The sequence below is a fragment of the Vidua macroura genome, chromosome 1 (assembly GCF_024509145.1).
Source record: "Vidua macroura isolate BioBank_ID:100142 chromosome 1, ASM2450914v1, whole genome shotgun sequence".
In the NCBI taxonomy this organism is placed as follows: domain Eukaryota; kingdom Metazoa; phylum Chordata; class Aves; order Passeriformes; family Viduidae; genus Vidua; species Vidua macroura.
This window is the reverse complement of record NC_071571.1, coordinates 28,862,467-28,889,263: the sequence shown is the minus strand read 5'-3', so window position 1 is coordinate 28,889,263 and position 26,797 is coordinate 28,862,467. Positions and strand designations below refer to the sequence as shown.

The following is a 26,797-nucleotide window of genomic DNA, read 5'->3' as shown; positions in this document are numbered from 1 at the left end:
CCTCAGCTTCCCTGTAGAGATTTTACATGGCAGATCTGGTCACCAGAGCCATCTGTATAAATACATGGGTGTGTTGTCCTGAATTAACACAGCAGCTCTACTGGGAAATGTAATTAAGGTCATATTTTAAAATTTCCCCACCAGACTGTCTGAAATATAGATTTATATACCAGGAATAAGAATCTTACCTTGATTTTGATGAGGAAATTACTTGTAATATGTGTTTTACTACCAACTAGTCTAACAGAAAATCCAAAGTTAAGTTCAGAGTGCTCCATAGTGATGCTCCAGGGATGAATTTACCCTCTTCTGTCCTGCAGATCAGAAACACTATGATATTGAAAGTAATGCTGTGCTACGAACATCTTTCCTTATGCTCAAAGGAAAAAAATCAACCCTGAACTTTTTATATACGGATGGTTTTACTGTAAGGTTGCCTTCTTTACTCAGTTGACATTCCTTCCTAACACTGACGTTGAAACAGAGCTAAGTAAAGATTCATGTGGTAGTGGTGACAGGAGGAGTTGTTACACAAGACGTAAAGTTTCCCTTGGATTTCATGTCACGATTTTTTCTCATTACTTGAACAAGAACTACATTGAAGTGGTGCAGGTACCAGGCAATAAAGATTTCCCTTGGTGCTGACAAACTCTGAGACCGCAAACGGAGGTGCTTACATGCCACAAGAGATATTGCATAATGTTCTTTCCCTTTAAAGGCGAGGGATTGCTGTCACAAAGGAAACATCTTTATATAAGATCGACTATTGTAGGAAAAAAATGCATTTAGTTTCTATCATCTATACTTGAAGATTTCATTTCCAGGGGATTTTATTCAGTAATGTATGAAAAATATTTCTAAGTATGCTTTATTTATTACACTGCTTTTGGAGTTGCTTCAATTATTGTCAGTAATTCTGCTTTATTGTTAAGTGATACCCAAGTGTAACAGAGGAAATACATTGGTTTTTAAAGAAAAGAAAGAAAGAAGAATACATGTTTTGTAACATATATATATATATATATATATATATATATATATATATATATATATGAGATGCCTACATATTTGATTTGCAGTTAGTTTATTGAGTCCATTTCTAAGGATTTTGACAAGTGAAAAATTATTTTTGTGGCAATGGGATTTTAAAAAATAAAGGAAACAGGAAAACTGTTTTGTTGGAATGTTGCAGTTCATCTATGGGTCACTGGCATGAGAGTTTAGGTGCACATGATGTGTTAATTGAGAAAGGAAAAATTGCAGACAGGAGTTGATTTAGAACAGAGGTATCTGTATCAGGGAAACAAACACAACTGTAAGCCCCCAGTCTTAATGGTGAAAATACAGATAAGGTTATCATTGGACAACAGTTGGGGTATTTCAGCTTTTAGGGGATTGGTAACTATTTTCCTGTATTCCCCAAATCACTTTAAGTTGATGATACATAAAATAAAAATATTTTATATTGACAAGCATACTTTTTTCTTTTGAGTAATATGAAATAAGTTTTGAAGTAGTGATAGTAGAGTTACTGAACAATGACATTTCAACTATTGTTTTTTTACTTTTTAGAATACTTTCCAAAAAAAAGGTCAGATACAAAAATTAGAGTAGCAGATTCTTTTAAATTAAAATCCCAATTACAAGCATCAAAAACTAAGCTGATCTTCTTATCACAGTTGTTTGGTGTTCTTTAAAAAGTTTATTTTTTTCTTCTGATTTGTGAACATCATGAAAGCTCTTACTCTAAGAAACCAGTTTGAATAAAATTATATTGTAAGCTGAAAATGTTTTTCTGTCTGAATGGCTGAAACTTAGTGGTCTATGTCCTTTGGTGACTGGTTGTAATTGCAGTGTAAGCCAGGTTACTGCTACAAAGAATGCTTATAAGCTCCTTTGAAATTGCTGTTCTCCAAGGAAAATGTCTGGACATAATAAAGACACAGAAATGAGGATAGACTGACAGATGAAAGGTAGATGGGTAAGCAGGATACCTGCCACTGCCCTTTCTTCTTTCTGGATTATTCTTTTGAACCAGGGCTGTTGCTACACCACATTAAATTTTGTTATGAGTCAGTTCTTAATAAATTAATTTCTTTCAATATGACTGCAGTTAAGTTCCTGTCAGCTTGACATGGCCGTGTCAGAATCTTGTCTGGCAAAAATTGTCTTGCTATCCTATCCAATTTACTTAGGTGAAAAATCTGCTTGTAGGAGTTTTGCCCCAGGTAAGATGGCAGAAAATAGAAAAATTCAACAAATTTAAACAAAGGAGTTACGTTGTTTGACATGTAAGTGCTGCAAGAGCCTTCAAAATCCAGCTTTTCAGTGGTGATATATTTCTGTTTCTTGGAAAGATTATTGTTATATTTATAGCATTTATGCATTTATAAATATTCTGGCACCAAAAATTTTTCCTCTGACAACAGTTTTTATGTTTTTTTTTAGGAATGAGCTAAATATCTACACGTAAACTTACTGATGGCAAAGGAAGTTTCTAGAAATAGCACCCGTACTATTTTGACTATCTGGTGAAAAAATATTTTTGATGTGTTTTAGACAAAGCGTTGATTTATGGATTGCTAATGTCAACATAGTTTGCGTTCTGCACCCCCTCTGAGCTTTAAAGTCATGTGATTATGATTGTTGTCTCAGATGATATTTTTGTCACAGTGGGGCTAAAATGTCTTTGCAATGAAGGTGACCTTGAGTGAATAATTAATTAAAGTAGGCTTGGGTATCAATCACTAATTATGACATAGAGAATATATGTCCATAGATTTTTAAATTTCATCACTTGAAGAAAGACTGTTTAAAGGATGAGAACAGTTTTGTTATCCAAAGAAAATACTTCCACTATTATTAGTCAGAAAAATGTATTTAAAATTCTGCATATAAATTTATATACTGGAGGTCCTTAGAGAGTCCCAAGACAAAAATTTCTGCTTTAGCATAAGGATATACTATGTAGACTTTCAAAAGGATGAATTTTAGTTTTAAAATTTTAATTCAACCGGCTGGATATTAAGACCTGAAGGCGTTAATTATGAGGACATTTTGTTGCAATCCACCTGTAGGATAAAGGTGAAGACTACTAATCCTTTCTGATTCCCTGCTCTCTTAGTGCACTTGGTTTATTTTTACAAAAACTGTTAAAATATTGAGCTAAGATATATTAAAACCAACTGGATCAAAGTTAGTTGTGGTCTATTAGATAAATCAGTGCTCTCTCAGGTGCTGGGCTGCAGTTCAATTCAAAACATTTGTCTCAGATTAAATTAATTTAATGGTCACATCTCACATATCTTAAAACAGTGGAAGGTTCTGCTTGAGAAAGGCAGAAAATGGAACTAGCACAAATGATGGATTGTTTCTTTCCTTTAGGTGGTCTTTTCAGACGTGAACTTATTTTGAGGGAGAGCTGATCCTGCTTATGTTGTCCTTGGCTTCTGAGTTAAATGAAACAAAACAAACTTGTCTCTGGAATCTGTTTTTCCAGTCAAGTGTGAGCAGGATTTTGAGAAAGATGGTCCAAATATTGCAGTTCTCTGTATGTGAAGATTTTTTGTATTTCTATACTCCTTTAATTACAGAAATTCTCTACTTAACCAATTAAGTAGGTGTTCTTTTTGCAGTTATTGAAGAGAAAAAATGAAAAAAAAAAAGTTATTTTTTTCCTTTTATTATCTTTACCTGATTCATAACCATTTAAATGCATCTGAGGAATATCCTAAGTCTGCTTTTTGAATCTAAATCTACTTGCACTTGCAGAACTGTAAATTAAAGAGACATGGAAGTGCCATATTTCAGGACTTTGTTCTGTAAACCTTAAAGGAATGAAAATCCTTTTTATATTAATGGACCTGCTCTCACGAGTAATGACTGTCCCTCTAAATGTTTTTTTTTTATTTTTGCCATTATTATCTCTATTATTACATTACAGATCACCCCTTTTGGCAGTATGAGTATAAATTTACTAATTAAATTCTCTAAAAGGAAAAGAATTCTAGATTTGTGGATTTGTTTCTTAAGGTCTAAGCATTTTCATTAGCTGTTTTAATGCTCCCTGCTCCCTTTTAATTGAAAGACATTATGGCCATAATCACACCTGGTGAATAGATACCATTTCAGAATATATTGTGAATAGATGTCTTTTTTGGTCATCCAGTGATTGCATCAATTTGTGACAGATGGATTGTGTTTGGGATTAAAGAATGATTGATGTGTTCCAAGAAAATACTTCCACTATTATTAGTCAGAATTTGTTTTTATTATAATTTTATTTATTTATTTATTTATTTATTTATTTATTTATTTATTTGTCCACACACTTCTGTTGAGCTAACCAAAGCACCAAATTTGAAGTCAATGCTGGCTTTCCTCTTAATTCCGTAGTAGCTGACAGTACCTAATTCAGCAGAAAGCCCGCTGACAGAAACTTTCTTCATCAGCATTTTCTGACAAAGCTTGAAGCACTAGATTTGGCTTTTGGCAGTGGATACTGTCTAGCATTTTTAGGTTGGTACTAAAATGATCAATGCTATCTTTCTCTACTGTCGAATCATTGCCTTAGACTGTAGCTCCATGATGAATTTATGCTGATCTACTGTCTCTTCATGCCTCCAACTCATGACAGTGTATTTGTGACCATATATTGAACCAAAATCAGGATCTGATCCAGTTAAACTGACTTAGAAAAACAAAACAAAAGCAGTTTTGATTTGCATCAGTTCCCTAGTCAGGTTTCTTGGGTTAATGCATTTGCGTCAGGGTAAAAGGAGGTTACTGATACAAGAAACTAGCAGTCAAATGTACTGAAGGGGGAAGGAGTACTTGTTTCTGGGTCAGTGGTAGCTATTTGCAGACATAGTGTTTGCAAAAGTGGGATCATAGAGTTGCACTGAATCCCAAGCAATGTCACTGGATATGAAGAAGAAAAATGAGTGAAACAATTTGTATGGAATCACAGAATCATCAAGGTTGTAAGTGACCTTCAAGACCAGCAAGTCCAACCGTCAACCCAGCATCACCAGAATCACCCCAAGTGCCACATCCAGTTGTCTTTGGACTTTTCCAGAGATGGTGACTCCACCACCTCCCTAGGCAACCTATTCCAATGCCTAAACACTCTTCCAGTGATTTTTTTTTTTTTTTCTAATATCCAATGTGAACCTCCTCTGGTACGACTTAAAGCTTTTTGCTCTTGTCCTTTCATTTGGGACATGGTAGGAGAAACCAACCCACACCTCACTACAACCTCCTTTCAGTGAGGTAGAGAGCAGTGAAGTCCTTCCAAGCCTCCTTTTCTCCAGGCTAAACAATCCCAGTTCCCTCAGTCACTCCTCACATGATGTGTTTTCTAGACCCTTCAGCAGTTCCATTGCCCTTATCTGGACATGCTCCAGCACGTGAGAGGCCCAAAACTGAACCCAGTACTCAAGGTGCAGCCTCACCAGTGCTTATTACACTGGGACAATCACTTCCCTGTGATTCCGTCTTATTATCAGTTCATGATTGCCAGTTCTCTCAAAGGTTCTCATGGAATAATGATAAAAACAATTCACTTTTAGATCAAAAGAAATTAGCTTCTGGATCAAAAAGAAATTTAATTTATAACTTGTATTTTAATATTTTAATGAAAATTTTTGTAGCTGTAATACAGTGATATGGTTCAGAAAAAAATATTGCAGTTCTATATTTTTATGTAGTTCTCCAGGAGATAAACATCCTTGTCACCAGATGACACAAGGAAAAACGACGCACCACAGCTTTGGTCACGATGAAGAGACTAATTTATTTTCTCTGACTCCAATCTTTTATAGTTCTCAAAAGATGCCAGTGGATTGGAGGGTGAACGTGCCACCTCTCCAACGACACTGGACAAACTACCTGCACATCAAATTTCTCCGCCTCTATGAAAGAATGCAAAACAATAGGTTGTTTACAGAAAGTTGTGTGGGAAAGTTCTCTACAAGAATGGAAACTCAGAAGGCTTTAGAAAACTCTTGATAACCAGGGCAACACATCCTCTCTTTAGCTTTTCCTTCTTTTCATTTCCCTACTTCTTTTTGGTCTTGTACAGTATTTTCAAGTTCATTGAAGCATTATGTTTTTTAAGGTTATCAACAAACTTGGGCCTCTGGAATGGATACTTAATACTCCCAGTCATCACAGAGTTCATCATGGTAAGATAGAAGTGGAACCTCTTATTCCTCTTTTTTTTTCCTCAGGGTCCCTATTTGTATAGTAATAGTAATATAGTAAAATGGTCCTGTAAAATCAGTTTTACAGAAAGATTGTAATTTTGACCTCTACTTCAGAAACAGTCCCTGTTCAGTTAGAAATTTCACAGTTTTTAAAAAAAATATAATCAGAAGTTAGGTTTAATTTAAACATTTTTATGTTTAAGATTAATTATTGAGGAGAAATTAAGTCTGGATAACATGAAATAATTTGAAGACTTTGAGAAAAAAAATTCAATGTTTTTAAGTATGAAGAGGGATAGAAAAATATCTCATCCTTCCCTGCCTACGGAATTATAAATAAACACACTTTTATACTCAAATTCAAGCACTGTATCTCTGAAAAACATGGCTAGGTTTTAGAAGAACTTCTAAATATTTTAGTGGAATTTGATTTCACGTGTTTGAATTATCGATAAATCTCGCTTCACAGAAGTGCATGATGATTGATTTTTTATGAGTATTCAGAGGGCTTCAAGACAGTACTGCATATGTAAATTGTACTAATAACTCCACTGCATACTGAGAAATGTCATGAACGTATCTGAGACACAGAAGTGGATTTCACAGATGTCCTTAGCTCATTCGGTATGCAGAGACAGTAAGTTTAAAAAAAATTAGGGGAATGGAAGAACAATTTGAAATAGACTCAAATGGAGTTACATGTATTACTAATATTTATTGTATCCTCACAATTACTGTATCCACAGTGGTGGTGCTCTAAGTGTTTAGTCCTTAAAATTTGCACAACTACTGGTAATCCTCAGGGAGACACTCTGCTCTTACTTGGTCAGCTGTGAATCAGAACTAATGCTCTCATCCTGATTGGAGTTAAGCTGAATCTTTATGGAAATGATCAGGGGCTGTACAGTTGCTCCAGACTATCTCCACAAACTTAGGGATGTGTAACCAATTCTTCTTCACTCATAACTTTGAGAGGACTGCTTATATACAAATACATTCCCTAGAAAACAGAAGGATCAGTTTTCCTCACACTGAAATGAATAGTGTGGGATCAGACATATGACATAGAGGACAGAGACACCTGACAAATATTAATGAGATAACTACCTGTATATGTATTTAGCATATATTTTAAATATAAACTGGTGGAATCATTTTTGTTTGCTTTTCAATTTGTATTTTATAAATATATTTTGACCTGGTTTTACTCTCTGAATTTCACAGAAATATTGGGCATGACACATTGGATTTTTATGTCTGAATCTGAATAGAAAGAGATCAATAAGGCTATTAAGGAATAAAAGAAATATATATATAAGCATGAGAAGTGGTGGGTTAGCTATCTTTTAAAGTTATTTTTAGATTGTAAAGTGATGCAAATGATAATTTTCCTTCATAATTTAGTTCCTAGTATTCTTCTTTATCCTATTACTTGTCTCATAATTGATTTTTATTATAGGTAGAAATCCTTACTGCATTGACAAAAATTATGGTGGCACGCTCATTATCTGGGACAGGATATTTGGTAAGTAAAAGAAGATGTTCTCTGTCATGTTTAATCAGTGTGGCAAAAATATGTATACTTTTGAATTTGATTGTTTGTCATTCTTTTGTTTTCTTCTTCCATCAGGAACATTTGAGGCCGAAGATGCAAAAGTTGTATATGGCTTAACACATCCAGTAAATTCATTTGATCCGATCATGCTCCAGGTGCTATAATTTTTATCACTGATTCTAATATCTTCAACATTCAGTCATATTCAAAAGAAACTCCTCTCTTAGGCATAGTTGAGGCCATCCTTGCATTGCTGACCAGTCAATTACATTATCTGCAATTTCTTCAGTATTTCATTATGAGACAGGCATTTCTACTCACTGCATTGAGTTTATGCAGAGTTTGTAGTAATCATGAAAATACGTAATAGTAAAACTAACAGCTTATTAGAACAGTGTTGGACTGAAAGAGATGTTTTGCAGTGCAATAATACATAGTGAAGCACAGACAAAAGCATATAATAAACAAAAAGAAAACTAGTTAGTGTGGTGCTTCTCAGGTTTATTGGTTCAGGTTTCACTTAAGCTAGGTAAAAATTCTCTGCAAAAACATGAGAAGCAGTGGAGTCCGTATTTGTTTTTCATGACCGTTCATCCAAGGAGGAATCTCAAAGAAAGAGAAATTTTACTGTCAGGGCTGTCAGGGCTGGAAAGTGGGAGGATGTGCAATTATATCCATTTCAGTTGGATAGTAAGCAATTTCATTACTGAGAGTGTGTCATTTCAAGGTCCCAGTAACCAAATCATACTGCATAAATACAGCTATACAATATACCACTAATACTCAGGAGCTATAGCTATACAATATGCCACTATTGTATAGCTATAGCTATACAATATACCACTAATACTCAGGAGTGATTACAGGAGACACAGATGGAAAAACAGATTTTCCTCTGAGCAGAAGTCATTGTAATCCTCACCAAATTAACCAAGAGCTTCATATTGCTTTTGCCTATTTCAGCCAGGTTTTCTGAACTGTCTTCATCTATTTCTAATTTATTCTCTTTACAGAGTTGGAAAAATAATTTATTTGAATAATTTATTTGAAAACTAAAAATTAATAAAGTACAATGTTTTATTAATCTTTATTTTGTGAACAATGAAAAATAACTTCTTTTTTTTTCAGTTACGTCCCTTGGCTCATATTTGGAACACATTTTGGGCCACACCTGGATTCTGCAATAAGCTTTCTGTCATATTCAAAGGGCCAGGCTGGGGACCAGGCAAACCTAGACTTGGCCTTCCTGAGGAAATCCCAATGGTAAATAGAACATGCACAGGCTTTCAGTTGTGTGTAATTTACTTGGGCCTCTTAATGCTACTGGATCAATGTTAAAAACTCTACACATGCTATTTTAAATTAGCAAATTAGCAGTCATAAAGCATGGGGGAAGATGAATTGGGAAAAGAAACTGAAGGAAATGAATGTTTTAACTCTGGGGCTTTTTTTCTTTTTATTTGAAGGAAAAAGCGTGTTTTTAAAGTTATTTTTTCATTATTCATTTCCTGAAAAGATTTTCAAAATTTTTCAGTGGAGTAGAGTGATTTCTCTTTTTTTTTTTTCCAGCTGTGGAAATGCACAAACACACAAAGTTAAACTGTTTGAAACTAGGTAGTACATAAGTTTGACAGTAGATTATCTTTCTTCAATTAGCTGTCACCCCTTCTGTGTTTGTAAGTGTAAAGAATATTAAGGAGCAACAGGCCAGAGCAGGTCACTCTTGAGGACAAGTAACTGTTTTGCTTTATACAGGTCACTGGAAAAGAAGTTCCCTTCAATCCACGTGTACCAGCTTATCTTAATTGCTATGCACTTGTACATTTTGCTGTAATAGTGGACTTGTACATCGAACTTCTTGCTTCTAGGACTGTAAGTAATTCCTTCCTTTATGAAATAATATCTCCTGCTAACAGCAGTGACACACAACGTTTAAATATTAAAGGCATCGGTTCTACAGCCAACTCATATCTTACTTGAGCTACTAAAATAATAACTAGATTCTGTAAAATAATTAACCTAAATGGCTAAATATATAATTCTGTGCTATTAAATATACATTTGATATTGTTTAGTAAACAGTTTTTAATAACCATATCAGTTATTTACTTAATATAAATAATTTGCCTAGAAGACATACGTGTCTGCTTCAGTTTTTAGTACCTCATGAGGCTTGAAACTGTGGAGCTTGAAGATGTTAAGATTGGTCATACCGTTAGGTGCCCAGGCTTTAGAAGGAAGATTGCAATGGTCTTGCAGTGCTTGCAGATAGGTAGGTTGGTGTCAGCATGAGTTCAGAGCTGGAGGAGTGCAAAGGGCAATTTTTTCTTCCAATCTCCAACATACAACAGCATTGATAGAAGCACAATGAGGAAAGGCATGTATTTATCATCATGGGTTTGCCTGATGGGATCTCCATAGGGACTGGTTCCTCTATGGATGCCTCGCAGCCTGTGAAGGTGAGCTACAAGGCCAGGTCCACCTAAAAGAAATGAGACATTAACTTCTTCCAAGGTTTCACATCCTTCCAAGCTCCTTTTCTTTCTTCCTGTCTTTATAACTCTCCCTCACGTTCTAAAGCTAAAATTTCATAGCTATGAAACAGGATTTAATGAATATAATATTCCCACAAATAAGTCAAAGACCTCTTAAGATGTACAAAAACACCACAAAATTCTGTTAGCTTGATAAAATGCCCTTTGGTCTTTTTCTTAAACCCTTTCTAAGTCCCCCCTAGTTAAAGAGCAGGGTTCTTGCTGTGTTTGGGTCACCCACGTTGCCACAGGCAGGCTTTAAACACACAAAGGGCCCCTCGGTTTCTTCAGCCTTGTCCTGGCATGCTCACCTGGCAATCTCCAACCCTTGGCCAACTGTCTCCTGCCCACCTGACCGGACACTGCAGTACGTAGCATTCTTGGGATAATATTAAAGCTACCTCAGGCATATTCTTTGGATTAGTATGGAGGTATTCTACGTATCATGTTTACCTCTGCAAAGGGTCACACTTCAATTGCAGGGAATTAGGAGATTATTAAATCATCTGAGGCTTAGTCTATTATAAGGACAGGAAATTAAGCCAAAGATACGAATAAATAACTCCAAAATACAGAAGTCAAACAGTATACATGATTACCAATGGTCCTATATTGAGAAAAACCTCTACAAGATTTTCCAGAATACTTCTAGATCCTACATTTGCATAGGAATCAAACTCTGTGTTTGAGTTTTCTCCATTTGTTTCATTTTGCTGTTGGGTTGGGTTTTGTTTACTCTATGCTGTTACTTTTAGCAGCTAGAATTAAGGAGTCTGATTTTTATTCTATTTTATTATTTTTTTCTTTTGGCCTTTTTGTGGTCCTGGAAGGAAAAATGGATGGTCCACATTATTTTATCTGCAGCTGTTTAAGAATAAGTAATAAAGACAGTTGAAAAATGCACCCAAGCCCCAGATAATCACTAAATTCTTTCAGGCATGGAGGAAACACCCTGAAGATCCTCCATTTATGAACTTACTGTAGAAAAGCAACTAGAAAATTCTCTGCACAAAACTGCAGGGTAATAAGGTAGTAAGGATAAGAAGGAGAGCACAGGGGACTGGAAGCACCTCATCTCAGGACATAAACCTTCAGCGTGGGTGTAGAAAGTGCTGGTCCCAAGGCAGAGTTCCAGCATCGCTCTGCAGTACAGTGAGGAAGCTGTCATGAGAAGGAAGCTTGTGTATGAATAACTTTACTTGGCAAAAACCTTTCTTCAATATCAGTTTTCCACTACACTGAGTTATGAAATGTCTATGGATACAACTGGAACGTTCTGTCTGGCTATGAATTATGTCATAACTGTGGCATAGCTCCATAAATGGAGAAAACTAACTGTTTTCCTCATCTTTAGGTTTAAGTTCCATTTCATAATAGCCATAAGACACAGCACACAGCTATTACATTTCTCAAGTGATTACAGTTGCTCAGTGTTTGGTCTCACGCCCTGTAGAAGTGTTAAATTTCTCTATCCATAAAGAGCAACCATATACCTTCTGTCTGAATGACCTACATTTAACTTATGAAAAGAGCAAAACAGGAAAGAACAAATATATATTTTCCACAGGAGAGAGCATACAGTGTTTGTTTTCTGTATAGTGATCTGCACTACATCCAGCGAATAAAAATTGCTTTCTGAGCTCTGCACATCTAGATCTGATCCAAAGCTCCTTGAAGAAATGGGATTTGGATCAGTCCCAGAGAGAGTGCTAGGAGTGTAAAACTGCAGTACATTCAAAGCAAAAGTCCCATAGCTCCAGAACTTCAGGTATCATATAAATCAAAGTGAAGTGCACCTTAAACACATTTTGCAGTGTCTTTTTTTTTATTGTTAATAGATACTGTAACATTTACTGTGCTTATAATTATATGAATATGTGAGCATTTTCAATTAGATGGAAATTAGTAAGATAGATCTCTTGAAAGTTAAGAACATAATTAATGTATTTATTCAGTAGGGCATCACCAAGTACAGTGTATGTAATATTGCTAAGAATTGGAATTTTTTTCTAGGAATTCTAAGTTAAAATAAATTCATACAGATAATGACACCTAACAATAGAAAATTCATAGCATCATATTAGCATTCCTAATTTGAATGTATCTGATTATCTGATGTATGAGAGCAGGGCAACTGTTAATTTATGAAATGTGCTGATGTCATTCCTAGAAATTCTTTTGAACCACTGGAGAAATCAGAATGAGAAAATGCATCCATGTTATTCTTCCAAAGGAATAAAAAAACTGATTCTTTGCAGTATAAAAAGTCATTGAGTATTTCAATGCTCATCTAAATACAGATTTGGAATAACATTTTCTTTGTTTAAATGAATTATTTTTTTCATTACTAAAAAACCATAAAATAATAATGCTATGGAATTTTGTTGGTTACAAAGCAGTGTAAATGTCTCATTAAATTCTATAATCCCCTTCCCCCCATTTTTTAAGGCTCAAAGATATTTTCAAAGATTTAAATAAATGAAAATCCAACAGAAATATTTTTTTCTGCTTGATAGTAGCCAATAACCACATTGCAAAGTTGTGGCTGACTTGTAATTGGGGAACCTGCTGTGGTCCCATATGCTTCTCTGTTTATACAAATACTCCAGTATATAAATACTCATTTATTTTATATATACATCCATGCTTACTATGTTTAAGTGGAACAAGGATGCTAACACTAATGAAGGTGTAAAAGGCACATTCTTTTGGCACTGCTGCTTGCAGTGCATAGATTTAATATATGATGTTAGTTTAGTGATATAACCCACTGACTATTCTGTTGATTTTGGTAGAGTAATGCCTAGAAAATGGATGCCTCAGCTGCCAGCATTCACTTCATAGGGTGATGTGTGTTTGAAAGCAAATAAAAGAATCACGGCAGCATATTTCTATACCACTGGGACTGTAAGAGAAAGTTAGGGAAGCAAACTAACAGTGGTAAAAATTATGCTATGTGGCCGGTTTTCTAAAAGATATTATTCCCATTGGCATCATGGTGTATATCACTGAAAGTTTCTTGATAATCCTTGACTAGCAGTACAAATGAGGGATTTTTTTTTTTGTTGTATGTGAATGTGGTGCTTGTACCTACAGTGAAGGGTAACTTGCATCTTCTACCTTCATGTTTCCCAGTAAGGCTTTCTGCCTCACCCTTCACCACTTTGAAAGCTGATGTTTTGGGAAGTGGAAAGCTGCCACACCATGCTCAGGCATTACAGTGCCATGCTTTTGCATGAATCTGATGATAGTGCCAATTTGAAATTAACCAGGATCTGCGGGTTGTGCTTTAAGAGTCCTCCAGTCCTTCACATTCTGGGCTAGAGGGCATATTGACCATAAGGAGTTTTACAAATAACTAGTGTTCAAAATAGTATTGTTCAAGTCGGAGTGTGTCTGAAAAGAAATGGAAATTGGCTCAAAAAAACAAGTCTGTAAAATATATTCACACCTGGCTCGGGTAGCTATTACGCCAAAGAACCTCATATAGCATTCTAACCATTTAAAGATAAAGACTTGATTACATTTGAATTTGATTTTTTTAAAAGTTATAAAGTTGCTTCAGTTCTTCTGATTTACAAACAGCCATTAAAATGTATTTCTATTCCCATTTTTTTGCTGGAACTCCATGTTTAAAACTGATCTTGATTTATTAATTATTTATTATTTATTTATTAATTTCCTGTCAAGCTCTTAGTCTGTGCTTTATTCTTCTGTGTTAGATATATGTGGAGGATCATTTTAATTCTTTTTCCTGTTCTAGTAATGTAAATTACAATATATCTTTAAGCTAAGAAAAAAGTCCATGATAGAAGTTATGGGTAAAACCACCACTAAAATATGACCCAAAATTGGCTGCTTTTGGGAAGCATTTTCATCATCCACTGAAATCCACCTCTTAATGCAGTACCAAATGTAGTCTTTAGGCTTGTAATCTAGCTAATGGCAAGAAATGGAATTCCCAAGGTGCTTAGCTTTTTCACACATTCCCAGTGTGCTCTCTCCACAAGTTTCAGCAAAAGTTTAGGTTTTAGGGCACTTCAGTGAACTTAAAGCCAGATAGAATGAATCAGTGTTATCTTACCTGCAGGTATCAGTTTTCTGCAGCTGGAGTCACAAGGAAACCCAGATGCCTGGGGCAAGCTAGGCAGCTTGGGATCACTGGAAAGGCAGAAAAGTTCGAAATCATTCAGCCCTTTAAATCTGGAAACCAGGGATGCCCTTGCTCATTCATAGCATGTACTGTTGAATCCTTCCTCAAGTCCAGTATTAGCACTTGTATGAAAACCATTGCAGTTTCATTTATTTTCCACAAAGTGTGATTTTAGCCATATATTGTAATGTAGCAACTCCCTAACTTGATGGAAATCTGGATTTGATGTTTAGTTCTCTTTCCTGCCTAGGAAGATACAAAACCTTGCTTCTCAGAATAGTGCTCTACCACTGTGGGAGTATTTTTCAGGCAGTCTGTAGGACCTGGTGCATCACAGTGGAAACAAAGAAAAATCAGACCCACCTGGCAAGAATAAGTAGATTTTAAAGAAGATGCAATTTTTCAACTTAAAAGTGAGGACAGTCTTTAAGGAGAAAAGTCAGTCTTTGTTCCCTGGAAGACTCCTTTATTAGACAAGTAACAATCATTGAAAAGCTTATCAAAGCATTTCTAAGAAATTTATGGGTGAGTTCCCTTATACCTGTGCCAAATAATATTTTTCTTTGCTCACTTATTGAATTTTTGTATGAGCCAGATTGTACAGGAAGCTGAAGTGGAAGTTGAAATCAGCATGGCTAGATGAGCAGTTAAAGCACTCCTCATTTAATTAAATTCAAATAGAGTCTGTGCCTGATTTTTAAAAAAAGGTCTGTCCAAATATTTTGTCACTTCAAAACAAATTTCTCCTATTGCTAGCAATGCAAAGTTTATCATAAAGAGGAGTGGAACAGATTGGTAATGTGAGAATGCAGTAATAAGTTTGATTCTCACCTGGTACAAATCTGTGCAACAGAATAGCTTGACAGGTGTCATTTTTGAGAACCGTGTTCTGGCTTGTAAACTGGTGAGGCTGCTGTTTAGTTTGCTCATTGCTGGGATTGAGTTTTCTTCGTTCAATAACTGTTGAGGATATCTAAGTAGGTGTTTGTGATGCTTCAGTAAAACAACAGAAACTCGCCCAGACTGAGTGTGTGGTTTGATGTGTTTTGCAAACATGGGCACTCTAAGTTCACACAGCTGTAACACTTGAGAGTATCCTCCTGTGGCCTCCCATGCTCACAGATCTCTTTGAGGGGTTGGGGCCACGAGCAAAGGAAGTTGGGCATGTCACTGAATGGGATTTATGGAAATCAGGGCAGACATTTCTGGAGTTTTATTTTTCCAATGCCTGCAAATGAAGCGCAAGATGCTGTTCATAAACGTTTTTGCTGCTGAAGCAAGAAAGGATTTCTGTAACTCAGTCAGATCCACTACTTTTGTTTTGTTTGGTTTTTTTTTAATAAAAAAATAACAGTTTTTTTTTTAATTAAAAAAAACCAAAACAAAAAAAAAAACAAAACCAAAAGCTTTTCAAAACTAATATTTGAAACAAAATCAGGGAGGGAAAAAAGGAAACCGAGTAAATATTTGATTTTCAAAGGCAGCTATATAGAATACAAAATAAATATTTAATAAATTTTAAAAATTCAAACTTTACAATCAAAATAATTTCTGTTTTTATTTATGTCATTTTGATGTAAATTTTAAGGACAGAAATGCTCATGCTGTGATTCATCTAAATACTTATACACATGTTAATGTTTAAAAGAGTTTTAAGTCTTATTGAAGTTAATGATATGAGCTAAAAAGTTTTGCTGACTTGGGAACCAAGTGTCGAGTTCTCATGAAGGGAAAACATTAATTTTGTTTCATCTTAAATATGATCATGTCATGTGAGTTGTTATTCTCACTAGTACATTGGCTTTTGTATCCATTGGAATTCAAAGATGGCTATTGTAAGGACCTGGTAACATAATATGAAATTTAAAGAGGGCTGCTGGGATTTTTATCTAGAAGTAAGTTTCTTCCCTTTTGAGTAGAGTCAAAAGGAAATCAAATAACTTTGGGAAAAAAAACACATGGGACAGAAGGGGATAACTTTAAACATTAATACAGTATTCAGGAAACAACTGTGAAGGTGGTTACTCCAGGTATGAGTGCTATTCATAGCAGATTTTTTTCCTAAAATTTAAAGTAGCAAATTACTTTTAAAAGGGGACACTAGCTTCACTCAGTGAGTAAGTTCAAGCTACTGTTCCATAAAAATTCAATTTCTCTCCAGAAAATTACTCTAAATGAAATTTTTGTCTGCCTTTTAACAGATGTTGTCACAGGGAACAGTTCTCATGAGAATTGGCTTTATCATTTTCTCCCTGGCATCTTTTGGACTACTTATGGAGAACAAGTAAGATACAAAAATACGTGGTTTTTTTTATTCTTTCATTATGGATTATTTATAACTATATGTACATCTCAGAAATTATATCAATAAAGGGATATATTCACCCAGACCCACACATAGCTGTCTGTTGACTAGAAAATAACACATGACTAGCTGGCACCTAAATCCAGGATTGTTCCCATAGCAGGTAGTGACTACATCTGTATTATCCCTTGCATAAATGTTTTGGGAAGGGTTCTTCATGTCTTCCTCTGTGCTTGGGTCCACTCCTCTGGCTTTGGGACGGTGGCAGCTGAGTGGGACCTGCCAGCTGTCTGAGACTGTTCAAGGTCAGATTGTGCGAGCCCTGTGTAGCACGCCATAGGTGTCAGATGCGGTGACGGTATATGAAGAGCACACAGTGTAGCTCAGAGTAGGCTCAAAATCATGTGAAAGATGGTGTTAGACTTGAGACTAAACTTAATCAATATGGCTTCAAATGAAATTGAATCTTGAATACACCAGGCCAGTGAGATACATTATGAAGTAGTCCATATGGGCACTGTGGCCCTAAAGAAGGGTAAGTAAGTAGCATCCACACTTTCTTGCAAAGAAGTTATTTGCCCTAACAGAGAAGAAATGTGGAGTAGAAGTTTCCTTTGAGACTGGGGTGCCAGTACTGCTTTGCACCTGCTGTTCATCATGTTTTCGAAGAGGAATACCTTTCACTTTTAAGGACTGAACAGCTTAATTCAGGATAGGTAAAAATTTGTCAACATGCCAGACATGTAAATAACCTAGGGAGTTAAAAAAGAGGCATTAGTAAAAATTTATGGAAGTAGACCATGGAAAATATTCTGGACTACTTATTTAGCAGTTCTCAGAATTTTATTGTGGTAATTCTTGAGATCAAAGGACAGTAACTAAATATACAGCTCCATTCATGTTAGTTCAAATATATTTTGCAAGTATGGGTATTCTCACCACTAGGAAATTCATGGTTGTAAGTCCATGTAAGATATATACCATAAAAACTTAACTTTAAGAAAGATGACTTGATGTAAATGAAGGACATCACAAACTAATTCTATTTTCTCTTTTTCACTGAACTTAGCAAAGAAGAAAAGATTGGGTGTAAATCTGAATTGATTCCCTTTTCTAGGTCCAAAGCAGGAATTTTGGAAATCATCCGCTGTTTAGTCTTCATAGGTGTTTACAAACTTGGCTACTTTAGGAGTCATTTTTCCTTCTTGGGCTATGCATATGAGGTAAGATATTTATTTTAAAACATCTATGCTGATTATTCTAGATTTTTTATCTTTTTACAAAAAAGAAACATTTACATTTTGCTTTCTTATTTTTCATTATGCTATTTGAATAGAGTATTATTTTTTCTTATCTAATTATTTTTCACTTTTTATGATTATTTTGTAAGAAAATTATTCCAGTTCACTACTGAGATGCCAGTTATCCTTGGAAAAATGGTCATGAAAGACTACATTTACCACTTCTTGCAAAAATAATTTACTTGTGTCCATATGCTTTGAAGTGAATAATAGTAATGCATTGCTGAATTTGGATTGTTTAATTCCCCTTCCATAAGAGAAATATGAAAATTCTTGGAGGCTGGAAGATTTAAATATAAAGTATTCTGCTCTGTATTTATCCTGTGCCTCAGAAACAGACTTTTAGCCATTGACAAGGAGTAGATACAAGACTAAATAGACCTATGGTTTGATACGTGTGGTTACTTTTGTGTTCTTAGCATTAACTGTTATCCTGTTTGCGCCTTTTGCTTTTTTATTATTTTCCTTCCAGTACGGTTGGTATTTCATATCTCTTTTAATATTATCACAATGAAATAACAATAGTGACTGTTAGTATTCTTATCCGAACAACATTACCAACTTAATGTTGGTAATGGTAACCTACTTACTGTTTGTTACCAGAAAATAATGGTTATTCATAACCTACAAGGTTAGGGTGGCTGGATTAGTAGAACCTCATCAGAAAGTTACTCTTTTGGCTTCAAATCAGAAAAAAAATCAAATAAAACAGTAGGAACTGAGACTCAAACAAGTTCAGAATGGTTCCTTTGACTTCAAACATATGCAAAATTTTTAGTGTCTTTCCCAGTTGGAAGTGGTCTCATTTCTTCTGGTTTTCTAAAGGAAAAGGAATTAGAAAAATGAAAAAAAAAAAATTTACTGCTGCTCTGGATCTGGGTGGTTTTTCTGGTTTTCTGGTTTGTTTTTTTTTTCTTTGTTTGTGGGGTTTTTTTGTTTGTTTTTGGGTGGGTTTTTTTTGGGGTTTTTTGTGTATTTTTTTTTTGTTTGTTTTTTTTTTCTGGAAAACAATAGCTATTGGACAATATTTAAAGCTAGATAAATGCCACTAATTGAGAATTGTTTAATTTTTCCCCTGCCCCCCTTGTTACATTGTCAAAGCTTTGGTGTATAAATCAAATGGTTCTTGAATTCCTTTGATAAGAGCCTGAAAGAATTCAGCAGATATCTTAAGAAATTTACTTAAATATAATTTGGAAAATGTTTGTAAAATTTCCTGAGTAGCCTAATACAGTAGAAAGGCTTGAAGTAACAAATTCTAGAATTTTGGAACAGTTTACCTTGCCCTTGAGACATAGCTTTCAGACTTGAATTATTTGGGTATTCTAACTGAGCTCTGTGAGAATTATGTCATTATATACACCCTCAGTACCTGCCCTGCTGAGTTCTTTATTCATATATAAAAGTATCTCTTACTGAGAAACGAGTAGAAGATTAGATTATTATTCTTACTGTTTATAAGGAATTCTATAGCTTCCTTTTCTTTCATGAAGAAGAAAATAAAATGAAGTGGTTCTTGCTCTGTTCTTTACATGTCATTAAAAGAAATCCTTCATTGTCATCTTGAGTTCTTCTCTACTGTACTTTCCTATACTTTCTTCCTTTTGTTTATTCTTTTATTCTTTTGTCTTGGTTTGGAAAGACAGGTGTCTGCTAAGGAAGACAGGAGCCTCCCCTGAAATGGAAAAATGTAAACCCCGTCCCTCTGAATCATTAATAAATTTGAAATTAAGAGGGGCTCTCAAGCAAAAATATGGGAGCAGGAATAACAGTTCTTTATTAGGAAGAAAATAAAAAGATAAGATAAAATAAACAATGTAGTGAACCAAAACAACACTGACAGAGTCAGAATACAACCTGACACCCTGTTAGTCAGGGTGTTGGCAGCAGTCCAGTTGGGAATTATGGCTGCAATCCTCCTGGAGTGGCAGGTGAGGTTCTCTTGCAACAGTGATTCTGTAGAAAAAGGGTGTAGTCTTCCTGCAATAGAAGAGGCAGCTGTTCCTCTGGGAAATCCAGTGCAGAAAAAGACATGCTGGTGTTCCAGAAACTCAAAATTATATCCAGGTAGAAATGCTTGGCTCCTTCCTCTGGGCGGAGCATCTCACAATGGGATGTTATAGTTCTTATCAGTCATGCAGTGACATTCAATAGGCCATTAACAGCAGATGTCTCCCCTGAGAGAGGATTGGTTGTGGAAAAGATAAGGAAAACTGCCCACTCAACAGAAGACAACTGTTGTACAGATGGCAAATGGAATGCATCTTGCCTTTCAATCTGGAATACCTTCATAACACAATTTTGTTGTTCTTTTTTTAGTCCTATGTTTGACACTGACTATGTAGTCCATTTTTTACAAGAGACAGGACTACTTGCACACAATTTTTCTTTGAAAATACTGAAAAAAATAGGTGTCTTTTAAATAATTTGCTCTTGGGCAGACCAGAATAGATAATGTTTCTTAGTGATGCCAGTATTTCCACCCTTGAGATTTTATCACAAATCAACAATTTCATGATATTAATAGCTTTTGTGATCATAGAATAATAAAATAGTTTGGGTATGAAGTATAAAGATCCTCTAGTCCAATCCCTTGCAATTAGCAGAGACATCTTCAACTACATCAGGTTGCTCTGAGCCTTGATCAACCTGATCTTGAAAATTTCCAGGGATGAGGCACCTACCAATTTGCCAGACAATTTGTTCCTGTGTTTCACCATCTTCACAATTAAAAATGTTTTCCTTTTTTAGTCTGAATATTTGTAATGAACTTCAAAATGTTCCCCATTTTAAAATGAATGACCCACTTTTAAAATAAATGATCCACTTTTACTCCCAATATATTATATGCATGGTAGGCATGTTCTTATGGGTCTAACAGAATTTATGTAAAAAAAAAAAAATCTGAGAGATTGCTGGAGATTTGTCAGTTCATGTTGAAAAGTCTTCAAACAGTAATGTTTTGCCTCAGTGTTGATGTGATTATTTTGAAACAGCAGTACCAGAAAGTATAAGAAATATATAAACAGATGGTTTTCCCAGAAGTTAAGTATAAAATTTATCCTAAAAAATGTTTCTGTTCATCATTCCAAGTTGTTTATACTTCATGATATAGTAACATAGGTAATCTGCTTGATTTCCAACTTCCTTTTCTCTGTTTCACTTTCACATTATCTTAAAAATTTTAAGAGGTGTGAATTAAAACATTTATTTAATCATTTTGTTTTCTTCATCTAAATATCCTGCCTTTAACATGCACCTAGATTTAGCTTTAATCTTTTTAATCTAATATTTCTAGTAATAATAACCTGTAATAAGCTTAAAAATATTGTTTTTACATCTTCATCCTTATGAGTTACCAAATTAACAATTATTTAGTAATCCAGTGTTCAAGAATGAAAGCACAACATCATGTGAAAGAGTTTGTGTTGACTTTTTCTATAAATTAAGCCTTCAAGCGCATAATTTCTTAAGGATAAAGAAGTGTTTCAAGAATCTAACAAACAATTCTTTCTCAGTATTCCTAAGTTAATGGTGCACATTGCAGCAAAGTGCAAGACTGATTTTACCAGTAGCATGTTCAATAATTAGTGAAAGTATGTTACTGTTTTCCATATGAGTGGGGGATTTTCTGCTACTATGTTTCTTATGTTCCTATTTCTCAAGGCTACTTTAGAACCAGTAAAGATTTCTAAGGAACATATCCTTGCAATACTATTTGAAGGGTATTCTAACTGCCAAAAGTAGGTGCTTTAAACTGAAAACGATTGTGTTTGGCTCATAAGAAGACTTGACAATTACCAGAATTACTGCATTGGAAGAACACCTTTTGGGGGGAAACTAAATGGGAAATAAAGAAGAAATGAGAGAAAACTAGGGGTTCAGTTAGAGAAGGGAGAAGAACAGGGGAAACAAAGAGCAAGCCTTTCCCACTTTGCCATTAGATTAGCTCAGATGGGCATGAAAAAAGCAGCTGAAGATGACAATCTGAGTAGAAGGAGCAGTCCTGCCCTCTGGCTCCCTTCTCTTACCCTCCTTGCTGCCCTGCTAACTGGCTTTGCCAGCTGGGCTGACTTAGCCAGACAAAGATTTTTTTCAGATAAGTGATGCAACTTGCTGTGGAACAAGAAAGTTTCTTAATGCTAAGGCTCAGGGAAGGAGAAAGCAAAATGATGTTGTAGGTGTGTAAGAAAAAGGAAAGGCTTCTGCTTTTGCTGAAGCTGCAGTCTTAATATGTTGTTTTCTGTGTCTGCAGTCAAGTAAAAATAGCATTGGCACCATCAATATTTTGAAGTCATGTGTTACCAGATTTGGTTCCTTATGAAAATTATGTTATTTTTCTGATCATTTGAATACATTTTCCTCTCTGCTATTGTATTTGAATTAATTCTATGTTATACTCATGGGGATCTCTCCCAGTGTCCTTTTCTTCTCCAAGAAAATAATTTGAAGCTATCATCACTACAAAAGTGACCACAGGAGGTGGAACAGTGTACATTCCTCCGCATGCATTTTCTGTTCCTTTTCCTGTATATATTTCATATGGATGATTAGGTCAATGTGGAGGAAGGAGGGAGTGAATTTTTTTGTTGTTATTTCTTTGTTTGAGGTTTCATGTGTTATTTGTTTATTTAAGAAAAAAGTGGTGATATATGAGGAAATTTTTATATCTTAAGAAAATTATTTCTTGGGTGTAGGTCACTAAAACCTTTGGTGACAGGGAATATATTTGACTGGTTTGAAGAGCTGGCGTGTTTCTTTTGAGAATCTGTACTGCCACATCCTATACTAGTTAGCTTTCTTTAGGCTGATTACTTCATGCCTGCATAATGTGATGATTGTGTGTATTACTAAAGCCAAATCATTTTCTGTCAGACTGGGCCTGGAGCCTTCTAACCACCTGGAGGTAGCAGAAAACATTGCTTGTGTGTTCAGTTATGTGATGGTTCAGCAGGCACGATATGTAAAAATAAATCTGTGATGATGGTCCACCTCTTTAAAGTGTTTCCATCCAACTGCTCTGGTTTGGCATCAGCCAGCATATTCCATGAGCTGAATTTGGTTGAACACTGGCTGTTATTTGACAGTAGTACTAATGAGGAGCAAGTAGAAATGAGAGCCATTGACATGTTGTTGGAACTCTTGTTTTAAATATTTTCACCAACTCTCATATTAGCTGCAACTCAGACTCTTAAACTAAGAGGCTAGGAGTGAGGAAGAGGGAAGAGGAAATAGATGTCTGTCTTGATGTGTTTATCTTTTATCTTTGTTGTAGCTAAGGCATTGTATCTAAGAGTTAATCTTTTCATCCTGACTTCTGCATTGCAACTTAATGAACTGCCTGGCTATGCCACATTGGCTGGCATGTATTAATTTACAGGTAGAAAGGACAAAAAAAGGCAACTTTCATGGTGGAAAAGGGAGGTTTTATATATGTGTGATGTTTTAAATTAATAACTTGTTTTCTGTGTGGGCATGTGGTACATTAGAAATATAACCAGCTTTGGAAGATATACAGAATCTTGTGCTGCAGGGTGTAATTCAACCCTTAACTAATGAAGGTAGAAATGAGCTTTATTGTGGTCAAATAGCTTATTTACTCCTCCAGAGTATTTGGTAGATGCAGCTGTTCCAAAAGCTTTTGGAGACAGTATTCTGTACCAAATGGACTGCTTCTCTGATCTTTGATGCAATTCTGGTATTTCTTGTGGCACAGAATCTAATTGGTCTGGATAAAATATAAAATATTTCTTTATTAAACAACTGATTTACACTGTATCATGTGTTCCACAGAAGTCCCTCTTAATGTGATATATTATCATACTACTTATTTTTCCTTTCATCATACAAAGAGTAGCTGTTACCTCACTTGTTTCTTAGTATAATTTACCAGTGTTGGAAGACTGACTTACGAGTACAGACATAAAACAAACATTTACTCATAAGAACTTATTTCCACATCAGCGATAGTTTTCTGCTCTGTAGCATTTTTTCTTGGTCCCTCGTTAAGATCATCTGTGCCACATTTCAAAGAGCCGCATATCCCATATTTGGTTTCCATTAAGGTGAAAGCTCCATGCCCTGTGCTATGATTTATGACCTCAGCATTTATGCAGTCTATGTGCTATAACTAGATTGGCTGGTGTATTTCAAATGTATTTTAGAAATGAAACTGGGGATGGAAGGAAACTCTGCTGCCTATGATAAAAAGCCTTGTCAACACACATGGAATTAAACAAACATGCGTTGTAATAGTTTTTTTCTATGTTAGCTTCATTCAGAAAAGTTTGCTATGCCATGCAGTGTATTTCAGGGACTGGACTTTTAATATTCTTGACAACTGCCCTAAGGGGAATAATGTCCCTTAGAAAAAGTCACAGTAAAATCTGGCAGTAGATTAAGTTAGTTTCCACTTAGGTGTGACAGCAGAGTCATTACTGATTTTAGACTTAGCCAGTTTGAAAGTCGGCTTCACCACCATCAACTAAGGACTATGATGTATAGTTCCAGATGCTCTGGCCAATTGACCGTAAAATTGCTCTGCATTTCTGGCAGAGCAGTTGAGCTGGAGCTTTTAAAATCTCCACTCCCTGAGCTCAACACCCTTCCCCCTCTGCTTAAAAGCTGCTCATTATTCTTCCTCTGCCCGCTGATCTTAGGAAAAGAAAAACTTCTGGAATCAATTAGAAGTGTCTGCGCTTGATGAGATTTGCACGTGAGTTCAGAATTGCGAGGCTTTGATAGTGTCAGCCAACAGCTGCAGTTTCAGGTGGTAAAATCTGGGAAGGAATTTTCCAGGGTTTATTTACAATCATAAAATAAAACAAAAATCAGGACAAGTTGGAAACCATCTAATGTGTTGTTAAAATGAAGCCTGAATTGGGTTATATATTTATTTTGTCTGGAAAAAAAGTAAACTGGCAGTTTATTATCAGGATCTTTTCAATTACCTTGCAATTACTAGGGTGTATTGAGCAGCCATAAAAAATGCAAGCTGTTGTCTGCTTGCTGTATTTTTACCTATGAAAGAAGCATCTGCTATTACTTTTGTCACTTTAATTGTTTGACAAGACAAGGAGGTAGTCATACTTAATAGAAATCAGAAGCATGCAGTCAAAGATAAAGCAAAGGTAGTACTCTGAACATAGAAAATACATGTTCGCATATACTGACTGAAATTTTGTTTTTACTTTTGTCAACACTTCCAATCATAGATATAAAGTTTATTTTCTAACCCTTCTTATCCCAAAGCAGTCAGTGATTGGCATGTAGCTGTATGCAGTATTTGCATTTTAAAGGTAACAGCCATGCCAATGAGATTATTAAAGTTCAGTTGTATATCTAAGGATGTCTGCAAAGATGAAGCTCTAGTATTTCACACATCTTGTTACTGATGTGATTTGGTTTGTAAGTCAAAGCAAAATTTTTCTATAAGACAGTAATGCTAAAAACCATGTCAAACTGCATTCTTTTCTATATCATAATAACACATGGGTAATGATAGAGATCTCCATACTAGCAAATCGCTTCACTGATATCAGTCCCTAGTGACAGCTGACATATTCCACATGGGTAGATACTTGTCTGTGTAACTGCAGTTGCAGTACTGGCGTATTTTGTTTGGGGTTTTTTGGGTTTTTTTTTTGTTAATGCATAAATGCATTTCATGTTTCATACCCCGTATTTCCACAGATGTGGAAGTCATGTTTCCTCCTTGACAGAGCTGTTGCTTATTGATCACTTTACACTCTCATAAATTTTAGATTCAAAGTTGATTTAAAGATGTCATGAAAAGTACAGTGCAATGTCTAAGAGTCAAAGGCAGGGTAAGATGGGTAATTTGTATGTCCTAGGTGAACAACATTGGCTTACTTACGGAGATTCCCCTTCCAAGCAAGTCATGTGCAGAGAAGCAGAAGATGCAGTCTGAGGAAGGCAGAAGGGATCTCCCAGCCATGAAGAACACCCCTGAGTGGAGAGCCTTCCAGCATCACTGTGCATGGCCAGTGTGTGTTTTCTCTGGGCTGTCTTTAGCCCATCAAGCTCACCCACATGTATGTGCTTGTCAGCACAGCCTGATACTCAAAATTAGTAGACTATTTTCCAAAACTAGATAGCTTACCTCCAAAGCTATTGTAACAGGCAGGTTACAGGAATTATCCTAAAGAGAGAAGAGTGGTATCTGTGTTCCCAAGACCACAAATACAAATGACTTAGTTTGAATTTTGTCTTCAGACATGATAGGCAGAAGGATTGAATTAACTTTTAAGAGATAAAAGCTGTAGAGAAACAAACTGTTTCTGATGTGGAAAAGAGCTGGGTTTGGCACAAAGAGCCAACCTAGTATTTAAAATATTTTGGATATTTCTATCTCCTACACTTTAAATAGAGAAACCCCAAATATTGAAAATACATGCAGTCCAGGGTTGCTCAATATTTGCATCTTGCAACAGAAATGGTAGCAGACTCTTCTTCCTATAAACGTCTCTTCCTACTTCTGTAACAGTGAGCAGCTATGAAAACTTAACATTTCTGCAACAGAATGTCTTTGTAGGACTCACAGATTTGGACTTTAATTTAGACCACTGGAAATCTTAATCAATATATTTGTGTAGGAAAGCAGAAATTAATTCAAAATGTTTTATAAGATGTTTTATTACTTTTAAAAAATCATGCTATCTTCTGCTCAGTCTGTTTTTTTCAGATTCTTGTGAGCAACAAAGGAAGAAAAGCACAGTAAAAG

General features: G+C 35.4%; 1 protein-coding gene across 2 annotated transcripts in view; it reads left to right on the top strand.

Annotated features, from left to right (window-relative positions):
• AGMO (alkylglycerol monooxygenase) overlaps positions 1-26,797 on the top strand; it is a 192,748-nt gene that overhangs the window by 91,175 nt on the left and 74,776 nt on the right. For both annotated transcript variants that reach the window (XR_008439860.1, XM_053993888.1), the window contains exons 6-12: positions 6,119-6,185; positions 7,666-7,731; positions 7,837-7,916; positions 8,890-9,024; positions 9,517-9,633; positions 16,650-16,732; positions 17,871-17,976. Coding sequence is in view for 1 of the 2 variants with exons in the window: in XM_053993888.1 (XP_053849863.1) it covers positions 6,119-6,185; positions 7,666-7,731; positions 7,837-7,916; positions 8,890-9,024; positions 9,517-9,633; positions 16,650-16,732; positions 17,871-17,976 (654 nt within the window). In the remaining variant the exon portion in view is untranslated. The remainder of the gene's footprint in view (positions 1-6,118; positions 6,186-7,665; positions 7,732-7,836; positions 7,917-8,889; positions 9,025-9,516; positions 9,634-16,649; positions 16,733-17,870; positions 17,977-26,797) is intronic.